General features: G+C 41.3%; 1 protein-coding gene across 8 annotated transcripts in view; it reads right to left on the bottom strand.

Moving 5' to 3' along the window:
- GRAP2 (GRB2 related adaptor protein 2) overlaps window positions 1-23,719 on the bottom strand; it is a 79,397-nt gene that overhangs the window by 54,147 nt on the left and 1,531 nt on the right. For 2 of the 8 annotated variants that reach the window (XM_054543494.2, XM_063723094.1), the window contains exons 2-3: window positions 19,055-19,256; window positions 18,208-18,270 (exon numbers count right to left, since the gene is read on the bottom strand). Coding sequence is in view for 1 of the 8 variants with exons in the window: in XM_063723099.1 (XP_063579169.1) it covers window positions 18,208-18,299 (92 nt within the window). In the remaining 7 variants the exon portion in view is untranslated. Of the gene's footprint in view, window positions 1-18,207; window positions 18,455-19,054; window positions 19,257-22,363; window positions 22,511-23,719 lie in introns of those variants that run through there. The other 6 variants (XM_063723095.1, XM_063723097.1, XM_054543492.2 and 3 more) reach the window with 5 other exon arrangements.

The raw sequence follows: 23,719 nt of genomic DNA, 5'->3' as shown, positions 1-23,719 counted from the left end.
TGTGGCCCAGGCTGGAGTGCAGTGGTACAACCCTGGCTCACTGTAGCCTCGAACTCCTGGCCTCAAGTGATTATCCTGGGCCCCTAAAGTGCTGGGATTACAGGCATGAGTCACGGCAGCCAGCCCCCAGATATTGTCAATTTCATATGATTTGATCTAGTATATTTCAGCTCATTGTAGCTAAATCAAAATACTTACAGTGTCTTGCCTTTATTGCCTTTTAACTATGGCCATAAAAATAAATTGGACAATTTTATTTGTCTTAACCTCTTTTACCTCTCAGACTTTGTGCACAGTAGGTACTAAACAAATGTTTTGTTAATTGAGTGGTGTTTTTGGTTATCTTCTCTCCAAAGTCAGGACAAAAATTTGCTACACTACCTAATGCTGAGATTGCCCTTAAAATATAATTACCAAAGTGTTTGCTTCACTTCAGTTTTCATGATTTAGATAAATCCTTTTTGTTCCTTGTTTGAGCAGCACTGGGAAGCTAATTAATACATTATTAATATATTGTAGTGGCAAACAAGACTCTGCTTGCTCACACAGCTATGACAATAATAAATTCAGGTCAGAAATATTTTTGCAATTAAGGGAAAATGTTATTATAATGAGAAGTTATTTTTTAAACAACAAGACACAACTCAGTGTCGAAACATGGCAGAGACTTACAAATGAGGTGAATGGCAGAGTCAGGCAAGCCCTCTCCCGATGGTTCTAATCATTTAGGGCCCAATATGGACATCTAAAGTGCCCTGCAGTGAACTCAAAATGATAACCTTTTGGGATCCCAGGAATGAAGAACTTCGTTATTATTCGTCTGCGATTTCATAACAGTTGGGATTGGTGTCAAACTTAGGAGCCAGTACTGAAATAACTGAGCAGGAGGCATGAAATGGTTTTCAATTCAGAAAATAAAGAGCTCCCTCCCCAGCAGAAGAGATGTGGGAATGTTCAGGGAGAAGCGTGAATAACCCATGAGTTATAGTACCTCTTTGGGCCTCAGTTTTTCCATATTTTGTTAACTACCTCTTAGAGAATATTCATTCTCTGTAACATCTGTTGTTGCAAGGATAAATCAGATAATGCCTAAAAATGCTATGCATTTCTTGAGGGGGGAAAAAGCTAGAGCCAGAAAATGTATTATTTTGGTTTTGGTTGACCCAGAGATGTGACAGCAGCCACATTACATAAGAAGAGTTCTAAGAAAACAGAGTTGCCTTCATTTTTTAAACAGAAGAACCACAATCTCCTCTCTGTTTGGATCCTTATACAAACCAAATATGTGAGCAAGAAAGGGCCTACGAAATCACCAATTTTAACTTTCCCCCTAATGCCATGAATTTTTCTTAGAGATATTTTGAGCATGGAGCATGCACAATTCTGCTCAATTTTTGCCATCTAATGAGATACCAGCCCCAGGTGCTGTGCTTCTACAATAATGTCTCAATGCTAATTACATTTTAGAATGGTTAGGGCAAGAATAGTTCCAAACATACTTGAAGTAATAACTAGTCGTATACCCAGAAGGTCAACAGTTCAATCAAAGAGAGAAAAAAAATAGCATATCTTAAGAAAGAATACAAGTGGTTTCGTACAAGAGCTCTCATTTAAGTCTACAAGTGCACTTAAAATACTGATACAGCTAGGTAATTCTATATTTGCCTTTTTAACTCAGTGAAAGCTCCGAATTTCAGGGTGCAGTGTCTGAGAACGAGAAGCATCTGGCAGGTGAAGGGGAGAGGCATGTTGTTAGGTAAATTGGCTGGAGTTTCAGGTTAGGGGTCTGTGCCAGGGCTGTGCTGCATGGAGTTGTAGAGAGGGGGGCTTTGGGCTGCTGATGAAGGAAAAGAAACGATGCTAGAGAGCTTTGCACTGGGCCAGGGCTCTGCGCCAAGCCTCTGTTACAGTAACAACACAGCGCTAATCCATGAGCACAGTAAATCCCTCAAATAATTGTGTATCAAATCACTATCAACAAAATTACACTCTGCTGTCATCAATGCAGTTTCCATAAAAATGTCTGATCTTTCCCCCAACTTCTCAGTTTCAAAAATGATTTCTAATGAATACCAAAGAGAAGCAATTGGAAGCTCCACCCATTGCTTTCTATTCTACATGACTGAAGTTACCTTTAGTTTAGAAGTGCATCACATTTTAATTAAAAAATAATAATTATTATTGAGTACTCATTATGTACTTGGCAATAGTTACATGGCTAATAGTGTTAAAGATGATTCCTAAAAAAAAAATCACCTGCCAAAACCATCAAATAAATCATTTCTGCAACACCAAAGGTAAAGTATTAAAATAATAAATCAGCTCAAGCATTATTTTAATGTGCTAAAAAGGTGGTACTTTTCCTTCTCCAAGAGCCCCGCACTCTGCACAAGAAGTTCCTTTCAGTAAGGGTGCAATGTAACCTAACATTGTGTGAAACACAGTCTAAGAACTCATGATTTCATGGGGGACCAACTAAGCTGGGAATCTAAGAATGACTTTTATAATTTGAACTATAGGAAAACCTTTAGGAAGAAAATCAAGTTATAATGAAACTTATTCAACTCACTAACTTTTAAATAGGATGGGATCTTTTTACATTCAATTTAAAATATAAAACATTTTAAATGTACAGAAAAGTACAGAGAATAATAATAACCAACTCATCACTGAGGGTTTTTACGAGTCTAATAGACCCTGTTCCATTTCAGAGGGGTCCTACAGTTGCTCAGGTAGGAATTTTTCCAAATTGAAGACCAACCTCTGGGGACAAAGCCTTTTTGCAGGATGTTTTGGGTCCGTGGAATTCTCTCCTTGATCCTCTGCCATCCTAATTGAGCTGTTCCTTCCATTCACTTCCGTTCACGGAGGTGATGAAGTGCTGTTGGGGGAGGTGGCTGTGGCAGATGCCAGGACCACCGCTGCCTTCAGCAGGTCACAGTCAATCCAGGAAGATCAATGCCCACATAAATAATTCTAACATAAGACTGAGTGCTGGAGAGAAAGAGATTCACTTCATCTGGGGCAGAGCTGGGAAGGCAGGGTGGATTGGGGGTTAGTCCTTGGGGTCAACTAGGATTTGGGAAGGTGGCGATGAGAGGGATGGGGGAGCTTAAGCAAGAGGGAAGGCCTTAGGTCCAGAATGGTGGACAGGCAGTCCTCAGAAGAGAGTGTATGCTCTCAGCTAAATGGGTGTGCTTTGGCTGGAAAAAATGTTGAGAGGGTCCAGAATGGTGAAAAGGCAGTCCTCAGAAGAGAGTATATGCTCTCAGCTAAATGGGTGTGCTTTGGCTGGAAAAAATGTTGAGAGGCCCCTAGCTTGTTGATGGAAGCGTCCGTGCCCCTCCCCATTTTCTAATTTTCTTTTCCAATGATGCTACTGAGCCTTGAATTTTTACATATCATCCAGCTGCTTTTTAAACCCTAAAGTCATATAATACAGTAATAATTTACTTTTGAAGAGCATGTTACAGTTTACAAATTGCTTTTTGATACACATTATTACATTTGACCCATATAACAGCCCTGTGACACCCCAGGCTCATCTCCACAAGTTCTTTCCTTTGAAAGTAACTTCTGCTTATAGAAACTGCCAGCTATAGAAGTCAGAAAAACACTTCCAATAGCAGTCTTATTGTGTTAGAAGCAGAAGCCGGAATAAAGTCAGCAATTTGGGAGAGACAAAGGAGAGGGCACCAGCATAGACAGAGATTGAGAGTCCCGAGAGGATGACACGATTGTGGCTTTGGAAATGCAGAGTGATGCAGAAGAAAAAGAAGAAAGAGTGTGCTGTAGAAAGCAGAAGGTGGAGCAAGGTACAGAGTGGTGGCTCGCTCCAGGGCGGTGTGCTGGCAGGGAGCCAGTGTGGGGTCAATGCCTGCTCAACCACAAGTGGGGCTGGGTGTTTACCTTGAGCAGTGCCCTGTGAAACACAACTCAAAAATAAAAAACAGTGGCTTTCAGAAGATGGTGATAGAATAAAATGATTTTATTTATTTATTTATTTATTTTTTTTGAGATGGAGTCTCACTCTGTCGCCCAGGCTGGAGGGTAGTGGCGTGATCTTGGCTCACTGCAGCCTCTGCCTCCTGGGTTCCAGCGATTCTCCCGCCTCGGCCTCCTGAGTAGCTTGGATTACAGGCACCCACCACCACACCCAGCTAATTTTTGTATTTTTAGTAGAGATGGGGTTTCACCATGTTGGCCACACTGGTCTTGAACTCCAGACTTCAAGTGATCCACCTGCCTCAGCCTCCCAGAGTGCTGGGAGCCACCATGCCTGGCCTAAAATGAATATATATATGTTTTTTATAAGGCTGCGGGGAAAAAGACCGTTTCAAGATCTGGGAAGGTAGAAATGCTCATTTCATTTGACATACATACGTTCTGTCGCATCCCACAATACCTCATCTTTGATAAACTGTTTTTCAGATCAAGTACGAAAGTGGTGCACTTTTGCGACTACTTTATAGAAGCAAAAACAACCAGGACACCATTTTCTGGTTGCAATCTAGTTGGAATAAATCTCACTGATGTTGGATGCATCAACATATCCACTTAGCCTGCTGTAAATCAGTTTACTTTTCTACTTAGAGACATGATGTGAAATGAGATTAATCCAGTTACAGCAAAGTAAGTGAATTCAGTTGAGTAAATCCCTTCCATGGAAAAGAACTTTGTTTTGCAGCTCATTTGAAATGAAATCCACAGGACAGTATGATGCCTTCTCTAGAACTGAACAAATGCATTTATCCTAGTTTTATTTAGAGCTAAATTCACATTAGAGCTATCCCATTTGATGGTGTACTCTACTGTCCTTAGGTGAGGGTCACAGTGAAAGCGTTTGCTGAACAACCAAAATGTTTTGGTGGAATTTAGCCTAAGGACTAGTGCTCCAACTAGACTATAAGTGCAGAGAAGATTGACAACTCCTTGGAGAGAGAGGAGAGAGACTAATAAAAACCAACAAAACTGTGTATATTCTTTTATATTCCTCCTTCTTTGTGTTCCATGGCAAAAGGGCAGTCTGCACACAGCTTTTATTTAACAAATACATACTTGGTGGTAACTATTTTAAGCAGGCAAGGCTTGGAGCAGGTCCAGAGGATAATGAGGGGATTAAAAGGTCAGGGAGAGACTCTCAGGGCAACACGCTAATGGAATTGAGATGCTTTAGCCTGGAAAAGGGGTGGCTGTGCTTGGCAGTTGCAGAGGGCAATTTGTGTTCTTTATCTTTACCGAATGTTAGAAATCACATTGTGTGCAGGGTGGGATGAAAGACACTCGCTTTACATCCCAGGAAGGGGTGTTTAGGGTTAGAAATGGGGAAGGAGTTTTGACTTCGATGGATTATAAGGCACCCACTGGTCCTTAAGAAATCTTTCTCTGAAAATGTTAAAGTTGAAGAGTAGATAATCTTTCTGAAATGATTTAGGTGCACCCTGCAGTAGGGGAATGACCCAGAGGACCTCTCGAGTTCTATTCCATTTCTTATCCCGTGATTTTTCAGTGGCCACTGTCACTGGCCTACTTCTGGCTTACTTCTGGTCTACCTTTCTCCATAGCTGGGAACCCCTGACCCCTTCTTGCAAGTCAACCGTGCTGTAGACTCAGCACTAAGCCTCTTCTCAGTTGGGAGGGATTTAAGAAGCTCACTCTAGCTGAACACTTGGCTGACTTGGCATCGGTCATGCCTGCTGCTGGCCTGGCTCTGAGGCGTCCCAGTTCTAGCAAGCAGGATTCTGCCTTGTTCCTGAATCTTCATCTTACTGGATTTACCTGAAATCTGCCTATGTACTCCTATGCTAATACTTGAAATCCTTTCTTGTTTTCCATGTCTAACATGATTTTGAGATCATACCTGGTATCCACTCTAGAACTGAAGCCTTCTCTCTCTCTCTCTCTTTCTCCCACACCTCCTCCCACCCCTCCTGGAGCTCATACCTGGTGTCCAGTCCCTGAACATTAGCCCTGTCCTCTTTTTTTTTTTTTGAGATGGAGTCTCGCTCTGTCGCCCAGGCTGTAGTGCAGTGGTGCAATCTCTGCTTACTGCAAACTCCAGCTCCCAGGTATAAGCGATTCTCCCACGTCAGCCACCCGAGTAGCTGGGATTACAGGTGCCCGCCACCATGCCTAGCTAATTTTTGTATTTTTAGTAGAGACGGGGTTTCACCATGTTGGCCAGGCTGTTTTCAAACTCCTGACCTCAGATGATCCACCCACCTCGGACACCCAAAGTGCTGGGATTACAGGTGTGAACCACCATGCCCGGCCTTTTAGCCCTGTCCTCTAAAGCTGACTGCCTTTGTGCACGGAGTACCAGTTAGCATTGGTCCTGGATGTCTCCCTTCATCTGTGGCTGGATTTTCCATTCCCTGCCCCTCATAACCCCACCACCGTCACTCCGGCCACTGCTGGTCTATTTGTTCTTTGCCCGGTCATATAGTGACATGCCCCTCATAACCCCACCACCGTCACTCCGGCCACTGCTGGTCTATTTGTTCTTTGCCTGGTCATATAGTGACATGTCACATGACATGTCACATTTTCCTATGGCATTCTGTGGTTTATGGTCGCACATCTGAGTCTTTATAAATCATGAACTGGTGTTTTCCAACCTTGTCACTATTGACATTTGGGGCCAGTTAAGTCCTTGTTGTGGGAGCCCATCCTGTGCATTGTAGGATTCTTAGCAGCATCACTGGCTTCTACCCACCGGTAGGACCTCTCCCTGAAAACTGTGACAAAAAATGTTTCTTGGCATTGCCAAATGTCCCTGGTGGGAGTGGGGGAGAACCCCTGCTCCACAAGAACCCAGAAAGGCAAGAGTACTTTTTTTTTTAGAGACAAGGTCTCACTATGTCACCCAGTCTGGATGGAGTACAGTATCTCAGTCATATCTCATTACAACTTCAAACTCCTGGGCTCAAGTGATCCTCCTGCCTCAGCCTCCTGTAGCTGGGACTACAGGCATGCATCACCATATCTGGCTAACTTTTAATTTTTTTGTAGAGATGGGATCTCGCTGTGTTACCCAGGCTGGCCTCAAACTCCTGAGCTCAAGCAATCCTCCCACTCTGGCCTCCCAAAGGGTTGGGATTACAGGTGTGAGCCACCATGCCTGGTCAACAAGAGTACTTCAAAGCCAGTTACATACACTGAGAAATAGCTGAATATATAAACAGAACATTTGAATCTGGTAACATTTCAACTAAGGACTCTAACTTTTTAATAAATACCAAATGGAAGTTTGTAAGTTTTGTATTACAACATAAGGTCTACAGTGGGTAAAATGGGAGTGAAAATCCCTTCACTCTAGATCTGTTCTTCTCAGATTTTATTGTGCATAAGAATCACCAGGGGAATTTTTTCATAGTTTAGATTCTGATTCAATAGGTTTGAGGCAGGGCCTGAGATCCTCACTTCTAACAGGCTCCCCGGTGGTGCCATTGCTGCTGGTCCTAGGATCACACTCTGCTACAAGTGCCCAGGCCCTGGATTAAAAATCATGTGAAAGGTTGGGGAGGGGCTATTGGAAAATTAATAATTATAGGGTCACAAGAGCAACATCACAATGTGCATTAGAATGGCAGACTAGAAAAATTTGGATGTTCCCTGCACCTGTCTATAAGGAACAAAAAAACTGCTCTCAGGGATGTGTTTTGAAATATGACATTTCTATTAGCTTGAAATTATAAATATTACACAAGTTACCTGTGAGCTCTCTGCGCTGGCCAGGGATGAATATCTATGAACTTCTAAGCTAGCTTGGTAAGTCTTTTAGAGGTTTCCAAAAGTCTGATGGAAACCTAAACTATAAGATCTTTGTAGTCCCGTATTACAAACGGAAGAGGGTTGGGTTGAGGATGGGGCTCGGGGAGGGGATGGAGGGAAGACAGTCATTTTAAATGAGTCTTGCAGATATGCTTTATGGCACTTGCTCACATTACAAATAATGTGTAAAATGATGCTGACCATCACGTGATGTTACTACAACCAAAAATCAGATAACCCAGTTATATTTTTAAAATAACCGCAAAAATGAAGTCATTAACTTTCACGCGTAGTGATCAGGATAATCAAGTCTTCTGAAAGCTGCTGAGAGCCTGAAATAAACTTTTTCTCCCCTCATCTAATGCTGCCTCTGAGTGACATTTCCTTAGGGTTTTGCAGACATCGAACTCATTGTTGCATATCCTCACCGCAAGGAGGAAATGGCCATTTACACTTATTCCTATCTTACTTAGGAAGATTGAGGCCCACTAGTTTGTCTAAGGAGGCAGATTCATCCAGGGTTGCAGAGAATTTATGGATAGGAAAGAGACAATGAAGTTCTGGCCCTTTAGAGGCCAGAGATCCATCATGAGATTAGCTGCACCAGCAGGTAAGTACTCACCTGCAGAGAGGGGAAGCTAATACCCTAGCTCTGAAAGATTTGGACAAGTTATCAAAATGATCAAGTGGAATAGAAATAAATGTCTTTACATTTAAACCTCTGTCCTAGGGATTTTTTTTTTTTTTAAATCAACAGTGTAAGTACAGAATAAGAAAGATCTGGCTGGGCACGGTGGCTCATGCCTGTAATCCCAGCACTTTGGGAGGCCGAGGCAGGCAGATCACAATGTCAGGAGTTTGAGACCAGCCTGACCAACATGGTGAAACCCCGTCTCTACTAAAAATACAAAAATTAGCTGGGTGTGGTGGCGGGCGCCTGTAATCCCAGCTACTCGGGAGGCTGAGGCAGGAGAATCACTTGAACCCACGAGGCAGAGGTTGCAGTGAGCCGAGATTGCGCCACTGCACTCCAGCCTGGGCGACAGAGCGAGACTCCGTCTCAAAAAAAAGAAAAAAAGAAAAGAAAAAGAAAGAAAGATCTGGCTTAGTAGTAGTGCATGGGAACTCATGGGTTTTAGTTGACCACAATTTCAGTATGAGTCAGCAGTGTGACATGGATGCCAAAAGGGCTCATGCAATCATGGGCCATATTAATAGAAGTATAGGCTACAGATCAAGGGAGGCAACTACCCCATGGTGTTCTGCATCCTCAGATCACTCCTGGAGAGCATTGCTCCATTCTGAGTCCCGTGACTTAGGAGAGGCCCTAAGCTAGAGTCCAATCAGAGGCAAGTGCTTAAAATAATGGCAGCATGCAAAACTGCCTCATAGGAGGAGTGGTTACAAGAACTAAGGATATTTATGCTTGAAAAAGAAGACTTTGAGGGACATGATTGGAAGCAGGGGAAGAGCAGGCTATCTGGGAGAAGATCTTGAGGTAGTTTCCAGTGGCAGAAGTTTAGTTTCTGGATTCCCCATGGAAACTTCACATGGCTCTTCTAACTCTTTGTTCTTTGCAAAATAAACAGATCTTCAGCAAAGAAGACCCTGTTTCTCCTATGATTTCCTTGAAGTGTAAAGCTTTGTGGATGCATTGATGGCTGCTTGCTAAACCATCTCTCTCAGCCTACAGATGCACCTCCTTCAAGAAGTTCTTTCTAAAAATCTCCATCTTGAGCCATTTTTTAATCTCCTCATCAGGAGTTTTGCATTGTGGTAGCATTTTTTTGTTTGTTTGTTTTTCCTAGTTTCCCAAATACACTGTTCATTCCTTAGGGGAAAGGACCCATTTTTTTTTTTTGCTTTTATTTCCCTAAATGTTCTCAGTATGTCTGCATACCTGTGAGCTAGGGACTGAGTGAATTTCTGCAGACAGTAGCCAAAAGATGAATTAAAGTAATCAGACAGGTAATTTTTACAGCATCTACAAGACGAAGCATTACCGCATGCTTTCTTGATGATAATAACACCTAATTGACCCTTCACTTTATGAAATAATATGAGCTGACAAAGTAGGCTGTATCATAAATCTCCCTTACATCTTACATTTAAAAATGGAAGTTGTGGATCTTTGCTGGAGAAAAACAAAGTCTGCTATCTCAAAGCTCCATCTTTTTTGTTCCAGGTATTGGGAACTTCTTTTCAGCTAGGGGATTCCTTGACTTCACACTTTCTTCTTTGATTATTTGGATACTTACAGGGTACCAAGTATCAACTCATAAAATCTTACGGTATCTGGTTTATAAAATGAATTAGTAGTCTATTTAAAAATATTGATCTAGGAAATAAAAATTCCATAAAATGAGTTTGTTTACATAAGAAAGCGCCATGTTCTGCATTGTACAAATGAGATACTGTTGGGGGTAGCAACACATGAATCTTCAAAAGTCTCTTGTATAGTGGGTTAAAGAATGGCATAATTTCACTCAAGGACAGAGGAGTCGATGAGGCACAGTGAGTCATCTGTGAGGCTGAGCATAGAACACAGAATACGGGAGCCAAGCTCATGCTCTGTCACTCTCATCACTGGTCAGTATAACCTCCCACAGTCCAATGACCTGACACGGTACTGAGCAGATGACACTCTCTGTAACAAGTTGATCTAACTCCACTTGCCAGCCTGAAGTTCACTTAGAAAATTTGAAGCACAAAAAGACTAAGACACAGGGGCCCAATTTCCTATCAACACCTGTTAATCACAAATATTAGCACTTAGCTTGGATGACTCCAAAGGCCAAGGGAGAGTGGTGATGTCCTCCCCTAGTCTCAGGACTTCTGCATTCACAGCTGCAGCCCTCTTGTGAGTCTCCAACTTCCAAGAACAATTCTCGGACATTAAAGGATATAACTGTTCATAATAAAAAATCAAGGAGAAGGTTTTGTGCCCTTTGAAAGGCATAACCTCTTTAGAAGGATAAGGATCTATCAGCCCAAAATAAGCCCATCAGCATTATTTACTTCCATACGACTCCCTGAACTACCCAAGAGGAGTAATAAAATCTCATGGGATGTCTGCCCGATGCAGAGCACAGGGTTGGAATATAATTGATGTGGACAGTCAGCCCTGCAGCAAGTGAGGCAGCCAGCGGCATGACATCCAAGCAGCCCACAAAGGCACTATTGAGATGTTTGTAGCTTCTAATGGGATTTGGACATTGCAAGGGAATCCATTAAGAATTGGATGCCAGCTCTTATGCCCTACAGGGAAGGGTGAAGGGTCTTGCCATCTATGGCAGAAAAGGTCATTTCCCTCTGCTCCCAGACCCAGTGGGATTAAGTAGTTTTCTGCAGAAAATCAAAGGGCTTCATAGAACAAACAGTCTAACCTCTCACTTGACTAAGGAAGAAATTGAAGCTCAGGGAAGTTAGGTGACTTGTTTAAGATCACGTGGGTAGCTTCCGGTAGAGCCAGAATTCAGCTTTCCAGAAGCCCATCGAGGGCTGCTGCATCTCCAGAATCCTGTGTTTGGACCAGTGTTGTGGAAGGGGCCCAGGCTACAGTGTGACAGGCTTGGTGCTAAGTCCCGGCAGACATTAGCAAATTACCTTGAGCAAGTCCCGGAAACTCTCCAAGCCTTGCTTTTCCCACTCTGCAGAATGAGAGGTAAAATCTGTGGTCTGTCTACCTCAAAGATCATAGCCAGATCAAACAAGATAATGACAACTCTTTTTATTTACTTATTTATTTTTTGAGACAGGATCTCACTCTGTTGCCCAGGCTGGAGTGTAGAGGTGTGAACACGGCTTACTGCAGCCTTGATCTCTTGGGCTCAAGGGATCCTCCTGCCTCAGCCTCTGGAGTAGCTTGGACTACAGGTGCGGGCCACTGGGCCTGGCTAATTTTTTAAAAGAATATCTTGTAGAGATGGGGCCTCACCATGTTGCTCAGGCTGGTCTCAATCTCCTGGGCTCAAGCAATCCTCCCACCTTGTCCTCCCAAAGTCACTGAGCCTGCACGACAACTCTTTTTAAAGCTCCATCAGGATCAGTGTACAATAACTCTAGAGAAAGACAATTTTTCCTATTCAGGATATATGGGTGGACACCAGGTGATTTATGATGGATGGACACCAGAATTTCCCATGGAAATTCTGTACAAAGTTGTGTAGGATAAGTGCTAGGCATCGTTGGTTTTTTTTTCCCCATTGGGGAGAGTTTTCATAGCTTTCATCAACATCTTGAACGTGTCTGTGACACTCCCCTTCCCCCACCCACCCCACCACTGCCATTAAGAACCTATGTGCTATGGATATCAGCGTATTTATGGTCAACTTAAAGTACTGATATAAGGTATTAGATTTAGACAATTTTCTTAGTTGTCTCAATGTTTGGTTGAGATTCTCCTGTTATTCTTACCGATTTAATGATCTATATTTTCAAACAAATCTATTTAGCGGAGGAGAGCCTTTTCAGCTATCAGACTTTACATTTTGTTTTATAAAGGGTTAAACTCTGTGACCTATAAAATGATGAACAGAAATTTCAAATTACAAGTCAGCCAGGCTTTCCACCCCACTTTGTACTTCCCTTGTAATATTTCCTAGTTATTTAGAAAGAGTTTCTTTAAAATCATATTTAACAAGAGATCTACTTATTATTTACTGAGCTCCTACTGAGTTCCCAGCAGTTTGTTTCTAATACTTTCCCATAAAGCACTAGACAAAAAACACAAATCATGAACCATTTGTAGGCGGACACATTAAGCCCGTGGTTCTAGAAGGCTGCGGGGTGTGGAGAAAAACAAACGAAAAAGTATTATTCATGACCAATTGATCAATTAGGCTGCTTTTCATTAAAAAACATAAAAAGGCAGAACCAATTTGGCACTGACTGTGTTAGAAATGCAAAAAGAACCATTATTAATGCTGGATTTTTTTTTCTTATTTATTTTTAGTCCTCTTTAGAAAATTACACTTGAGAGCTTTCTGTAATGGCCACTGAAGGAGTGGATAAGATTCAACTCAGCAGTTGAACCCTTTTGTAATGCTGATGAAGGAGCATGGACCAACACCTATTTATACAGCTTTTTCTCAATACAGTTTCAGAAGCCACAGGCTGACTTATGGAATATCTGAGTGTATGAGATAACCAACCAGGGAAGTTACCTACTAACAAGAGTCATCCATCGTCTCTTAAGGAAATCCACCATGGCCTTTTATAAATCTGACAATGGCTTATACTCTTGTGTTTTATGGTAAAATCTTATATAGTACAGAAATGTGAAAAATGAGACGAATTTGCTCCCTCCTGATTATATCAAAATATCATCTTCCACCCCGAGGCTCTGAGGTCCCAGGTCTCATAACTCCCCGCTCATATTATTCCTTTCAGAGATTTTTTTCCCCCTATTACTTCATAGTTATCCTACTCTTTTCTGTTCCAAGTGTTTTATGTTCAAGGTTTCTTGTACAGAGCCTTAAGCTGTGTAAATGTAATAAGAGTACTTATCTGTGCTTAGTGGAATGCTGTTCTTATTCAGATGAATGAAACCTTAAATGTGTTTGGGTGGCAACCTCCCGGATTTTCAATAACTTCAAGTCTGAGTGTGTGTGAGGGCTACTTCCACTCAGTTCCACTTGTATCACCCCTCATTGCATGTGCCCATCATCAGAGAGAGTGCTCAGGAACCAGACAGCCTGGATTCAAATCCCGGCTCCACCAGGTACTAGTTAAGTGACCTTGTGCAATGTACTAGACCTCTCTGTACCTCAGTTTCCTCATTGTGAAAAAAGGGTAATATTAGCACTTTCTTCATTGCACCATTAGAAGAAGTAGATGAGTTAGTACCTACAAAGTATTAGAACAATGCTTGGCAAATAATAATAACAGGCACCGTTTTAGGAACCTTAAATTTATAAATCGTTTACTCTTCAGAACAATCCCACGAGACAGGCACCATTATTAATCCCATTTTATAGCTTAAGAAACTGAAGCACAAAAAGAATAACTTGTCCCAGTTCACTCGCTTAGTAAGTGAAAGACTGGGCTCACACCGAGGCTGTCTTGACTCCACAGCAAGCACTCAATAAACATTACCTACTGTTATTATTATTACCTGAACTTATGCACTCAATAAATATTTCCAGCCGCTATTGCTGCTGATAATGATGAATTTGCATGTCAAGTCCATCTTCAAAGTGTATTAAAAATATATATGAACTCCAATGAAATAATCAATTTAGGTGAAGATTATTACCTAAAGTCACCGGGTGAGAGTTTGTTGGGAAATAGGATATTGTCACCGTGCCAAAGTGTTTATGAGATACACTTTGAGATACCCCCTGAGACTACTTGCTAATTGCAAAGGGTGAAAAAGTGCCTGTACAACAAGAGATCCCCTGAGCAAGATCACTACCTCAAGCCCTGATCAAACTTGGCATCACGAACAGTGGAACAACCTGGCATTCTGTACCTCCTGATAAGATGCAATATGGAGCACCCAGTGGCACCTTGCAAAAAGCGTTCTATCAAAATCAAATCAAGCTTTTAGTCCTACCTTGGAGCTTATGAGAAATAAAGTGGGTAGAGGAACAAATTAACCATGAGGCAACAACGAATTCAGAAAGTGGGACCTGGTACAAGAGAACTGGCTTAATCTTTAAAAACATCCAATGTTGAAGAAAGAAGCATGAGATCCAACTGCAAAATATGTTCTTATTTTTAAAAATTAGATTCTTTTTTTAAAAAATGGTATAGAAGACATTTGGGGGACAAATGGGGAAGGTTAAATCTGCACTAGCTATCAGATGATATTAAGGACTTACTGTTTATCCTCTTAGGCCTAATGATGGAATTGTGGTTAGATAGAGGAATGCCTTTCTTCTTAGATGAGTACTGAATTATTTAGGAGTGAAGTATTATTTCATCTGCAACTTACAAGTAATTCAGGAAGAAATAGGTATAGATGGAGCAAATATGGCAAAAAGTTAGCAATTGTTGAAACTAGGTAGTGAGTACTAATATTTCAACTTTTCTCTATGTTTTATGTTCAGTTATTTTCTCACTATCTTTTCTTTTTTTTTCTTTTTTCCTTTTTTTGAGACAGGATCTTGCTCTGTCGACCAGGCTGGAGTGCAGTGGCACGATCTCAGCTCACTGAAACGTCTGCCTCCCGGGTTCAAGCAATTCTCGTGCCTCAGTCTCCCAAGTAGCTGGGATTACAGGCGCCTGCCATCATGCCCGGCTAATTTTTGTATTTTGGTAGAGACAGGGTTTCAATATGTTGGCCAGGCTTGTCTCCAACTCCTGACCTCAGATGATCTGCCTGCTTTGGCCTCCCAAATGCTGGGATTACAGGCGTGAGCCACTGTGCCCGGCCGTTCTTCACTATCTTCTTAAGGTATGTCTTCACATTTTCTTTGGAGAGCATGTAAGACTTTTATCATCATGCACTTTGTGACAGTTTCTTTTAATTCTCTAAAATTTTTGTTTATAAATACATATTTTAAAAGAAAATCTTTTTTTTTAATTATTATTATACTTTAAGTTTTAGGGTACATGTGCACAATGTGCAGGTTAGTTACATATGTATACATGTGCCATGCTGGTGTCAAAAGCCAAAATTGACAAATGGGATCTAATTAAACTAAAGAGCTTCTGCACAGCAAAAGAAACTACCATCAGAGTGAACAGGCAACCTACAAAATGGGAGAAAATTTTCGCAACCTACTCATCTGACAAAGGGCTAATATCCAGAATCTACAATGAACTCAAACAAATATACAAATAAAAAGAAAATCTTTAAAAATTATTTACTGAATTCCTATTGACTCAAGTTTATTGAAACTTAATGTTAACATTGTTGAAGAGGACTTGGTGCCTAGCGCCAGGCCTGGCATATAGTAACTGATCGATAAATGTTTGTAAAATGCTTATTTGTTAAACAGGGCCATACTTTCTTAAGAATTTTTAAGTGGAAAAGAAAGGGCAGGCCAGGTGTAGTGGTTCACACCTGTAATCCCAACACTTTCGGAGGCTGAGGCAGGTGAATCGCTTGAGTTCAGGAGTTCAAGACCAGCCTGGGCAACATGGCAAAACCCTGTCTCTACTAAAAATACAATATTAGCCAGGTGTGGTGGTGTGTACCTGTAGTCTCAGCTACTCGAGAGGCTGAGGTGGGAGGATCACTAAACCCAGGGTAGTTGAGGCTGCAGTGAGCTGTGATTGTGCCACTGTACTCCAACCTGAGTGACAGAGTGAGACCCTGTCTCAAAAAAAAAAAAAAAAAAAGACTCATGAGGTTGTGTTATTATCATTATTATTATTTATTTTTGGAGATCTGCCCACCTCAGCCTCCCAAAGTGCTAGGATTATAAGCATGAGCCACCTTGCCCAGCCAAGGCTGTGCTATTTCTTTACAGATCAAGGTATGCTGGGCAAATACCTCAAATGGACAAAATGGGGACCTAACGACCCTATTGTTTGATTCAAACAACTTATAAAGATTCTTGAACAAGTTATGAGTTTGTTTTATAGGGGCACAAAAATGAATAATCTGCCCCCAGGATTATCCAGCAGCAACTGTTACTTAGTTAAGAAATCCTGATGGAATCACACTTACTGACACATTTTCGAACAATTGCAGACTTTTCTTGACCCAGGAAAAAAGGGTAAGTTCTACTCAAGTTTAGGCATGAACCCTGTCAGTCATCAACACCAGTGGGTGTTATTATCTGGGAATCAATAAATATGTTGGAACTAGGATCATTTTCAGCTCTTCTAGGAAGCAATAGTTCTAAAAGAAATGGCTTCAGGAAATAAGTGAGAGACATTTTGTATAAGAAGTGGGAAGAAAATGATCAAGAGTCAAAGAAATAACTAATCATGATATTGCCTTGCATTTTTATAGCGCCTTTTTCCTAAGGCACTTCATATCTATGTTAACTCATTTATTCTTACAATATCCCTACGAGGTAGACAGAACAATTGAAAGGGATTTTCACCAGGGCCGAAGATGTGGGAGATATTCAAAAGGATATTGTATTAGCAACAGAAATATTTCTTCATATTGAATAGATTGATCGTCTCCTTCTCCTCTGCTTCAGTAAAGTCATTTTTAAAAAGATAAAATCTATTACAATTTGGGGAGAATAAGATTTCAGTTTACCACATGGGAGACACTCCAAGTTCAATCTAAAAAAGCAGTTTTATTCAATAATATAGGGCCACGTCTCTTTTACAAAAAAACAAAAAGGGGTATGAGTCAGATTTTTTTCATATTTGGAAATTAAATATACTCAGGTGGTCCTCTATTTACACATTGTTCCTCATTCAACAGCGGATGGTTTTGTAAAGAGAATCACTATAAAATTATTTTATAAAGTTTTACATAAAATACTGGATTGTTAAAGGAGAGTAACTTCTGCTAAATACTCTTTCTGAAAACAAAAACAAGAAACAAAAAGGAGCCAATAAAGAACTAAACCGTTTATGACAAACATTGCTGCATAGAACAAAAGATTCTTCGACCTGAAGTTTCCCATCCTCAGATAACATAACAAGAACACACGAAATTTTTCCCATCGGATGTTTAGATCTAAGACATTTCCCTCTCCTAGTTTATCTAGGGATGTATATGTTCAATAGTGTACAAATTATGCTGCATACACTTTATTAAGAAGGCCTAATTCCAGGTAGATAAATATGGTAAATTTTTTTTGACAGTATACCAGTCAAGGCAATACAGTATATTTCACATTAGTGAAACCTTTGGTTGGTATGTTCAATCCTCATGCTCAGGAAGGGTTGGGACAAAGAACACAAAGCAGCTGTCTTCAGACTGGACGCCTAAACCAGAGACAGTCATAGGGATGGAGCCTAACGGCTAGTACGAAGAGAGACAATACCCTTCCAAAATACACTTCAACATAAAGTTTTCTTTTTGTAAAGGAATGAAAACTGGTGTTCTTTGTACAGGTAACAAAAATGCGAACAGAACTAGAAACTCAAGCAAAGAGAGAAATCCTGACCTCAGAGTGCTAGTGTTCATTCATCACTGCTCAGCCCTCTACCACCCCCTCCAACCCCTTCCAATTTGGATTAAATCCTGACCATGGTGAAGTGGAATTTTACCTCCGTGATCCCAAGGTCGAAAATCTTTCCCTGAGATGCTTCTGAAGCCAGTTCGTGGAGATTTTTGTGTTATGGACTGGGTAAGGAACAAGTGTTCTCCCAGTTCATTTGATAGAAGTCAAAACCCATCACCACAAACATTGTCACAGCAAAAGGTTTAGAGACCTTAGCTGATGGGACTTAAAAGTAATATTTAGAGAACTAGTGAGATTCATTTTAATTAACTCATACAGAACATTCTGCAAATTATAAAACTGTTCAAAGTTTCTAGAGTATATGTACAGATGTTGTATAATGACATACCTTTTGGAAGAGAAGGGGTTGAGTTTATGTCTTGGCTTTGACACCGAGTTATTAGAATCCTTTCTGGCAAGAAGGGAGACAAATTCAAGCATCAGAATTACTGCATTTCAGAGTACGGATCCACTTTGTGCTGTCTTCCATGTACCACTCTGAAAGAGGGTGCAAGTTTACAGATCCATTAACTGTGCCTCCTCCTCCCCAGCTCTTACTCCCTCCTCCAAACTACCCCTAGTCAGCCCTGCAGTCTGTAGGCAAACCACACAGGAACTAGCACATATGGGGCTTCGGAGAGTTGGGCGTGAGCCTTAGATTATGTGGTTTTGTTTTCTTGCTGCCAGAGTTGAACTAAAATGCAGGAGGTTCACTGAAACACTTTTGCTTCTTTATGCTTGGTTTCAGTTTTAACAATATCCCCCCTGAACACTTGTGTTCACATAAGAAAATTTATAGTTCTTGATATGGTCCATCAGCAAGCTGATCTTAAGGAAAATTCTTATTCTCTTAGTATAGTCACGCATCCAGAGAACATTAGGGCTTCTTGGGGGAACTTATTTAAGAGCACCCTCGATCACTCACAATGTTAAAATCCCAGGGAAGATGCTTTGTTCATACACTCAGCCTGTAATATTACTCTTGACAAAAAAGAAGAAACATTCTGAGCTGGGATGCATTCTCACCCCAGGTTTGCCACAGTCCAGCATGAGTTGGAACCAGTTCCTTCGATTTCTGGGACTTCAATTTCTGTTGAGTCTTAGACTGAAGGCTTTCTGGGATTTAAGACTTTCCATTGACCTTGAGTTTTGTTACCTTCAACTTCCTTAGTTCTTACCTTTAAATGTACACTCACCCTTCCCCCTATATCAACTGCAACTTGTGAAGGCCTCTTCCTTTCTCTTTGCTCTTGCTAGAAAATGGATTGCCAACGTTGCATCTTTTACAGAAAATTAGAGACATTGCTACTTGCTAAGTGGCGCCATTCAGAGTTTGGGGACTGGATCCAAGATGAGCAGGGAAATGTTGGCTCACTGGGATGTTCCTAGCATTAATCCCTGGAATACCAAGAGGAGAGTGTCAAGGAGAGATTCAATTTGGGGTTCTAAAGTTTAAACTTTTTCTGCAATGTGAAACGGCATCCTTTTCCATCTCTTTGCTTCTTTATATCTAAACCTTGCTTAAAATTTACTTTCTTAAAACCTTTTCCTTGGTTATAATTGCTCAACATTTTTATTGAAATAGAAAAGAAGAATCAGCAAAGTGTCAAGGTGACAGAAAATGCTCAGTAAATATTTGTCGAATGAGTTAAAGGAAGTAATTTTCTATCCATAACTCCTTTTTTTTTTTTGAGACGGAGTTTCGCTCTTCTTGCCCAGGCTGGAGTGCAATGGCACGATCTTGGCTCACTGCAACCTCTGCCTCCCAAGTACAAGTGATTCTCCTGCTTCAGCCTCCCGAGTAGCTGGGATTACAGGTACCTGCCACCATGCCTGGCTAATTTTTTTGTATTTTTAGTAGAGATAGGGTTTCGCCATGTTGGCCAGGCTGGTCTTGAACTCCTGACCTCAGATGATCTGCCCGCCTCAACCTCCCAAAGTGCTGGGATTACAGGCATGAGCCACCACGCCCGGCCCTGTAGCTCCTTAATAACAGGTTTTCTTTTTATTAATGCAAGTTTGTCAAATTTTCTTAAATCCTGGTTATATCTGAAAAGGATCTCTGCTATTTCCACATGTTATAACGATAAAATTTAAAAATAACAACATCTTGCTACTTTAAAAATAATAACGTCTCAACCTTGACCTCAGAATTATTCAGCCTCCTAAGGACCTTCTTGGATCATTACATTGAACAGCTCTATTGCCAAGTTTTTAAATGCTGAAATCCTCTGGCTACAGTCCTTATTCTTCGATAGCTCCCAAGTAGATGGTTTTGAAATGGTTAAAGGAGTCCCTAAAATTCTATGGTTGGGGAGTGGGAGCGAAGGGAAAATGTTGAATGGTGTTACATGGAAAGTATCATGGTGTTTTCAGCTTGTACCCTAATGAGGAAGCTAATTTTGCAGCAGGCACTACTCCCCAGGGAGCAGAATATAATCCTTCCCCTTACAAGCATGGAACAGATTGCAGAACAGAAAAATCTCAAAGGCAAGTTATTTTGGTAGTAAGTACTGATTGACAGACATGTTATGTAGAGCATAGTGGGAGGGAAGCAAGGCCACTTGAGTGGTTTATTTCATAACATCTCTGTAACTGAACGAGTGCAAAGGCAGATCCTAAGAATAAAGACCCTAATGTGAGAATGCCAGCATTTCAGTACTCACTATCATGAGATACTCAGAAAAATAGCAGCAAGATGAGGAGGATACAGTAACATGTGAAATCTGGACTTAGCCACAGTGGAGAAGTTTCTTTTTTAAACCATACTTTGTTTAAAAATTTTTTAATCAATTCCTTTTGAGGGGTCATTTGTTTATATCTGAACTTCTGTTTTGTTTTGTTTTGTTTTTTGGAGACTGAGTCTCACTCGGTTGCCCAGGCTAGAGTACAGTGACGCGATCTTGGCTCACTGCAACCTCCACATCCTAAGTTCAAATGATTCTCCTGCCTCAGCCTCCCGAGTAGCTGGGATTGCAGGCACCTGCCACCACACCCAGCTAATTTGTATATTTTTAGTACAGCTGAGGTTTCACCATGTTGGTCAGGCTGGTCTCGAACTCCTGACCTCAAGTGATCTACCCGCCTTGGCCCCCCAAAGTGCTGGGATTACAGGCATGAGCCACTGCACCTGGCCAATATCTGAACTTCTTGCCATAATTATGCTCAATTTAACTTTATGGTAAAATATGTACTTCTTATTCAATAGTGTGAATTCAGACATTCTCGTTTCATTTATTCAATAAATAAAGTTTGAACACCTACTCTGTGTTAGGCCTGTTCTAGGTGCTGGAAAACTACCAGTGAACAAAACATAATCTCTGCCCTCCTGGATCTTACATTCTGGTAAAGGGCGAAATAGGAGGTACATCAGATGTTAGGGAGAAAAATAAAATGATGCAAGAGCCACAGTGAGTGTGGCTGAGACGGGGGTTGTGATTTTACGTTGGGAAATCAAAGGACATTTGAGCAAAGTCTAGAACAAAGTGAAGAAGCCAGTAGTTCCTGGATGGACATCGGGGGAAATAGCTTTTGCAGGTATAGGGACTAGCAAGTGCAAAGACTTCAGGTGAAGACATGTTTAACACTGCGAGTGCGGTGGAGAGGAGCTGGGATGGAGATCAGAGGGACAGCAGAACATGTAGGGCCTTGTTGCCACGGCGAGGCCTTTGGATTTTACTCTGAGTGAGATGGAAGCCAATGGAAGATTTTGAACTGGGGAGTAATATGACCTGACTTGGGTTTTAAGTTTTAAAAGGGTAGCTCTGGCTGTTGTGCTGAAATTAGATAGCAAGGGAGCAAGAACAGAAGAAGAGAGACCAGTTAGGAGTCTACTGTTGGCCGGGCATGGTTGGTTCATGCCTGTAATCCCAGCACTTTGGGAGGCCGAGGCGGGTGGATTACCTGAGGTCAGGAGTTTGAGACCATCCTGAGCAACATGGAGAAACCCCGTTTCTACTAAACATACAAAATTAGCCAGGCGTGGTGGCGCATGCCTGTAATCCCAGCTACTCGGGAGGCTGAGGCAGAAGAATTGCTTGAACCTGGGAGGCAGAGGTTGTGGTGAGCCGAGATTGCGCCATTGCACTCCAGCCTGGGCAATAAGAGCAAAACTCTGTTGCGAAAAAAAAAAAGAGGCTACTTTCATAGTCCAGACCAGAGATGGTTGTGGCTTAAAACAGGATGATGTAAGTGGTGGGAAGTGGTTGGATTTTGAATAGACAGGGTGATCATAAAGTCTAGAAACATAGATAATGTTATTGTATCTTGTATTAGAATGTAGCATCAATAAATCATTTATTATCTAGACTGGGTAGCCACCTTTTATTTCAAAGGTAAGCTCATGGATATCATGAGAGCTATGAGAGACAAAGACAGGAGTTAAGGTGACTCCCAGGTTCATGGCCTGAGAACCGAGAAGCAAGGATGTGTCATTTACTGAGACAGGAGAGACTGTGGCAGAGCAGGTTTGGAAGGCAAGACCAGGGGTTTGGTTTTGGACTTACTGAATTTGAGATGCCCATGAGACATCCCAGTGCAGAGGTCAAGGTAGTTAGATATGTGAGTTTGGAGGTCAGGAGAAGCTGAAGAGAAAACCTTGAGAGTTGTCAGAATCGAAGAGTATTTACCGCTTTGCAAGTGGATAACACTACCTGTGGAGTGAATATAGATAGAGAAGACAAGAGGTTAGAGAGTGGGCTCCTTCAAAGTTGAGAGGTCATAGAATTGAGAACGGATGAGTCAAGGAGATGAGAAGGAGAAATGGTGTCCTGGAAGCCAGGTGAAGCAAACTGTGTTCACTTTTATAGAACCTCAAGTTCAAAAAATTAAAGAAAAAAACCAACCAAGCTACCACAGAGCAACATTTGTATTTAGCAGATGTTACAGTATTACAACTAAATTGTGCCCCCAAATGGAGGAAAGCAGATAAGAAGGACCACTTACACATTGTCACTTGAACAGGGTTAATTCCACTAAGTTGGTAACACTTGACACTTTTGCCAAGCCTAACCAACTCCCTCACTGTTTATTGGGACTTCAGTCTTTAATCTTACCCTGTCTCCTACTTCCCATCTGCCTCCTCAATCACCTTCTACATGCTGACTACTCTGAAGTCCATGAACCTAGCCCCAAACCCTCTTCTTTCAGTTATCTCTATTCAACTGTCCCCTGAACATCTCCCACCTGTTGCTCAGATTCAAAATGTCCAGAGCAGAATTCCCCATCTTTCCTGCCAAACTGGCCCCTCAGATCATGTTCATCTTGGTCAACAGCAACAGTCATTTACTTGGTCACCCCAAAAAGAAACTTAGTCCCTGTAGACTCCTCCTTCTCTCTCATTGCTACATATATTCAGAGCCCAGTCCCATAACTTCTACATTTTAACATTATATGTAAAAGTATATGTGTAAGAGGAGAGTGAGCAGAGTGGAGATTCACACTATGCCCACGACCTCTGCCTTAGTTACGGCCTTCATCATTTATTGCCCGAACTATCAGAACATTCTGCTCTTCTTCCAGTTCCTCTGCTTCCAATCTACTTTTTGAGTACACACAGAAATTTTAAAAGGAGAAAATGAATGAACTTAAAAATAAAAAATTGGAATCTCTGACCTTCTCCAAATATAACAAGTCGACTTGTGACTGAGTTGCCGATAGAGCTTAAAATCGAGGACCAAAGATTGGTCCTTAGAGTAGGGGAAAGAGCTAGACACAGGAGATTTGGGTTCAAGTTTCAGGTAAACTGCTTCCTAGTTAAATATCTCTGGGCAATTGTAATCTATTTGTTTCTCCAAACTCAGTTTAAGCTCACCTCCTCCAGGAAGCCTTCCCTGACTATGCAAATATAGACAAGTCCCCCT

The sequence above is a fragment of the Pongo abelii genome, chromosome 23 (genome assembly GCF_028885655.2).
Source record: "Pongo abelii isolate AG06213 chromosome 23, NHGRI_mPonAbe1-v2.0_pri, whole genome shotgun sequence".
Classification (NCBI taxonomy): Eukaryota; Metazoa; Chordata; class Mammalia; order Primates; family Hominidae; genus Pongo; species Pongo abelii.
The sequence above is the reverse complement of the archived record's forward strand: the minus strand, read 5'-3'. Positions and strand labels throughout refer to the sequence as shown.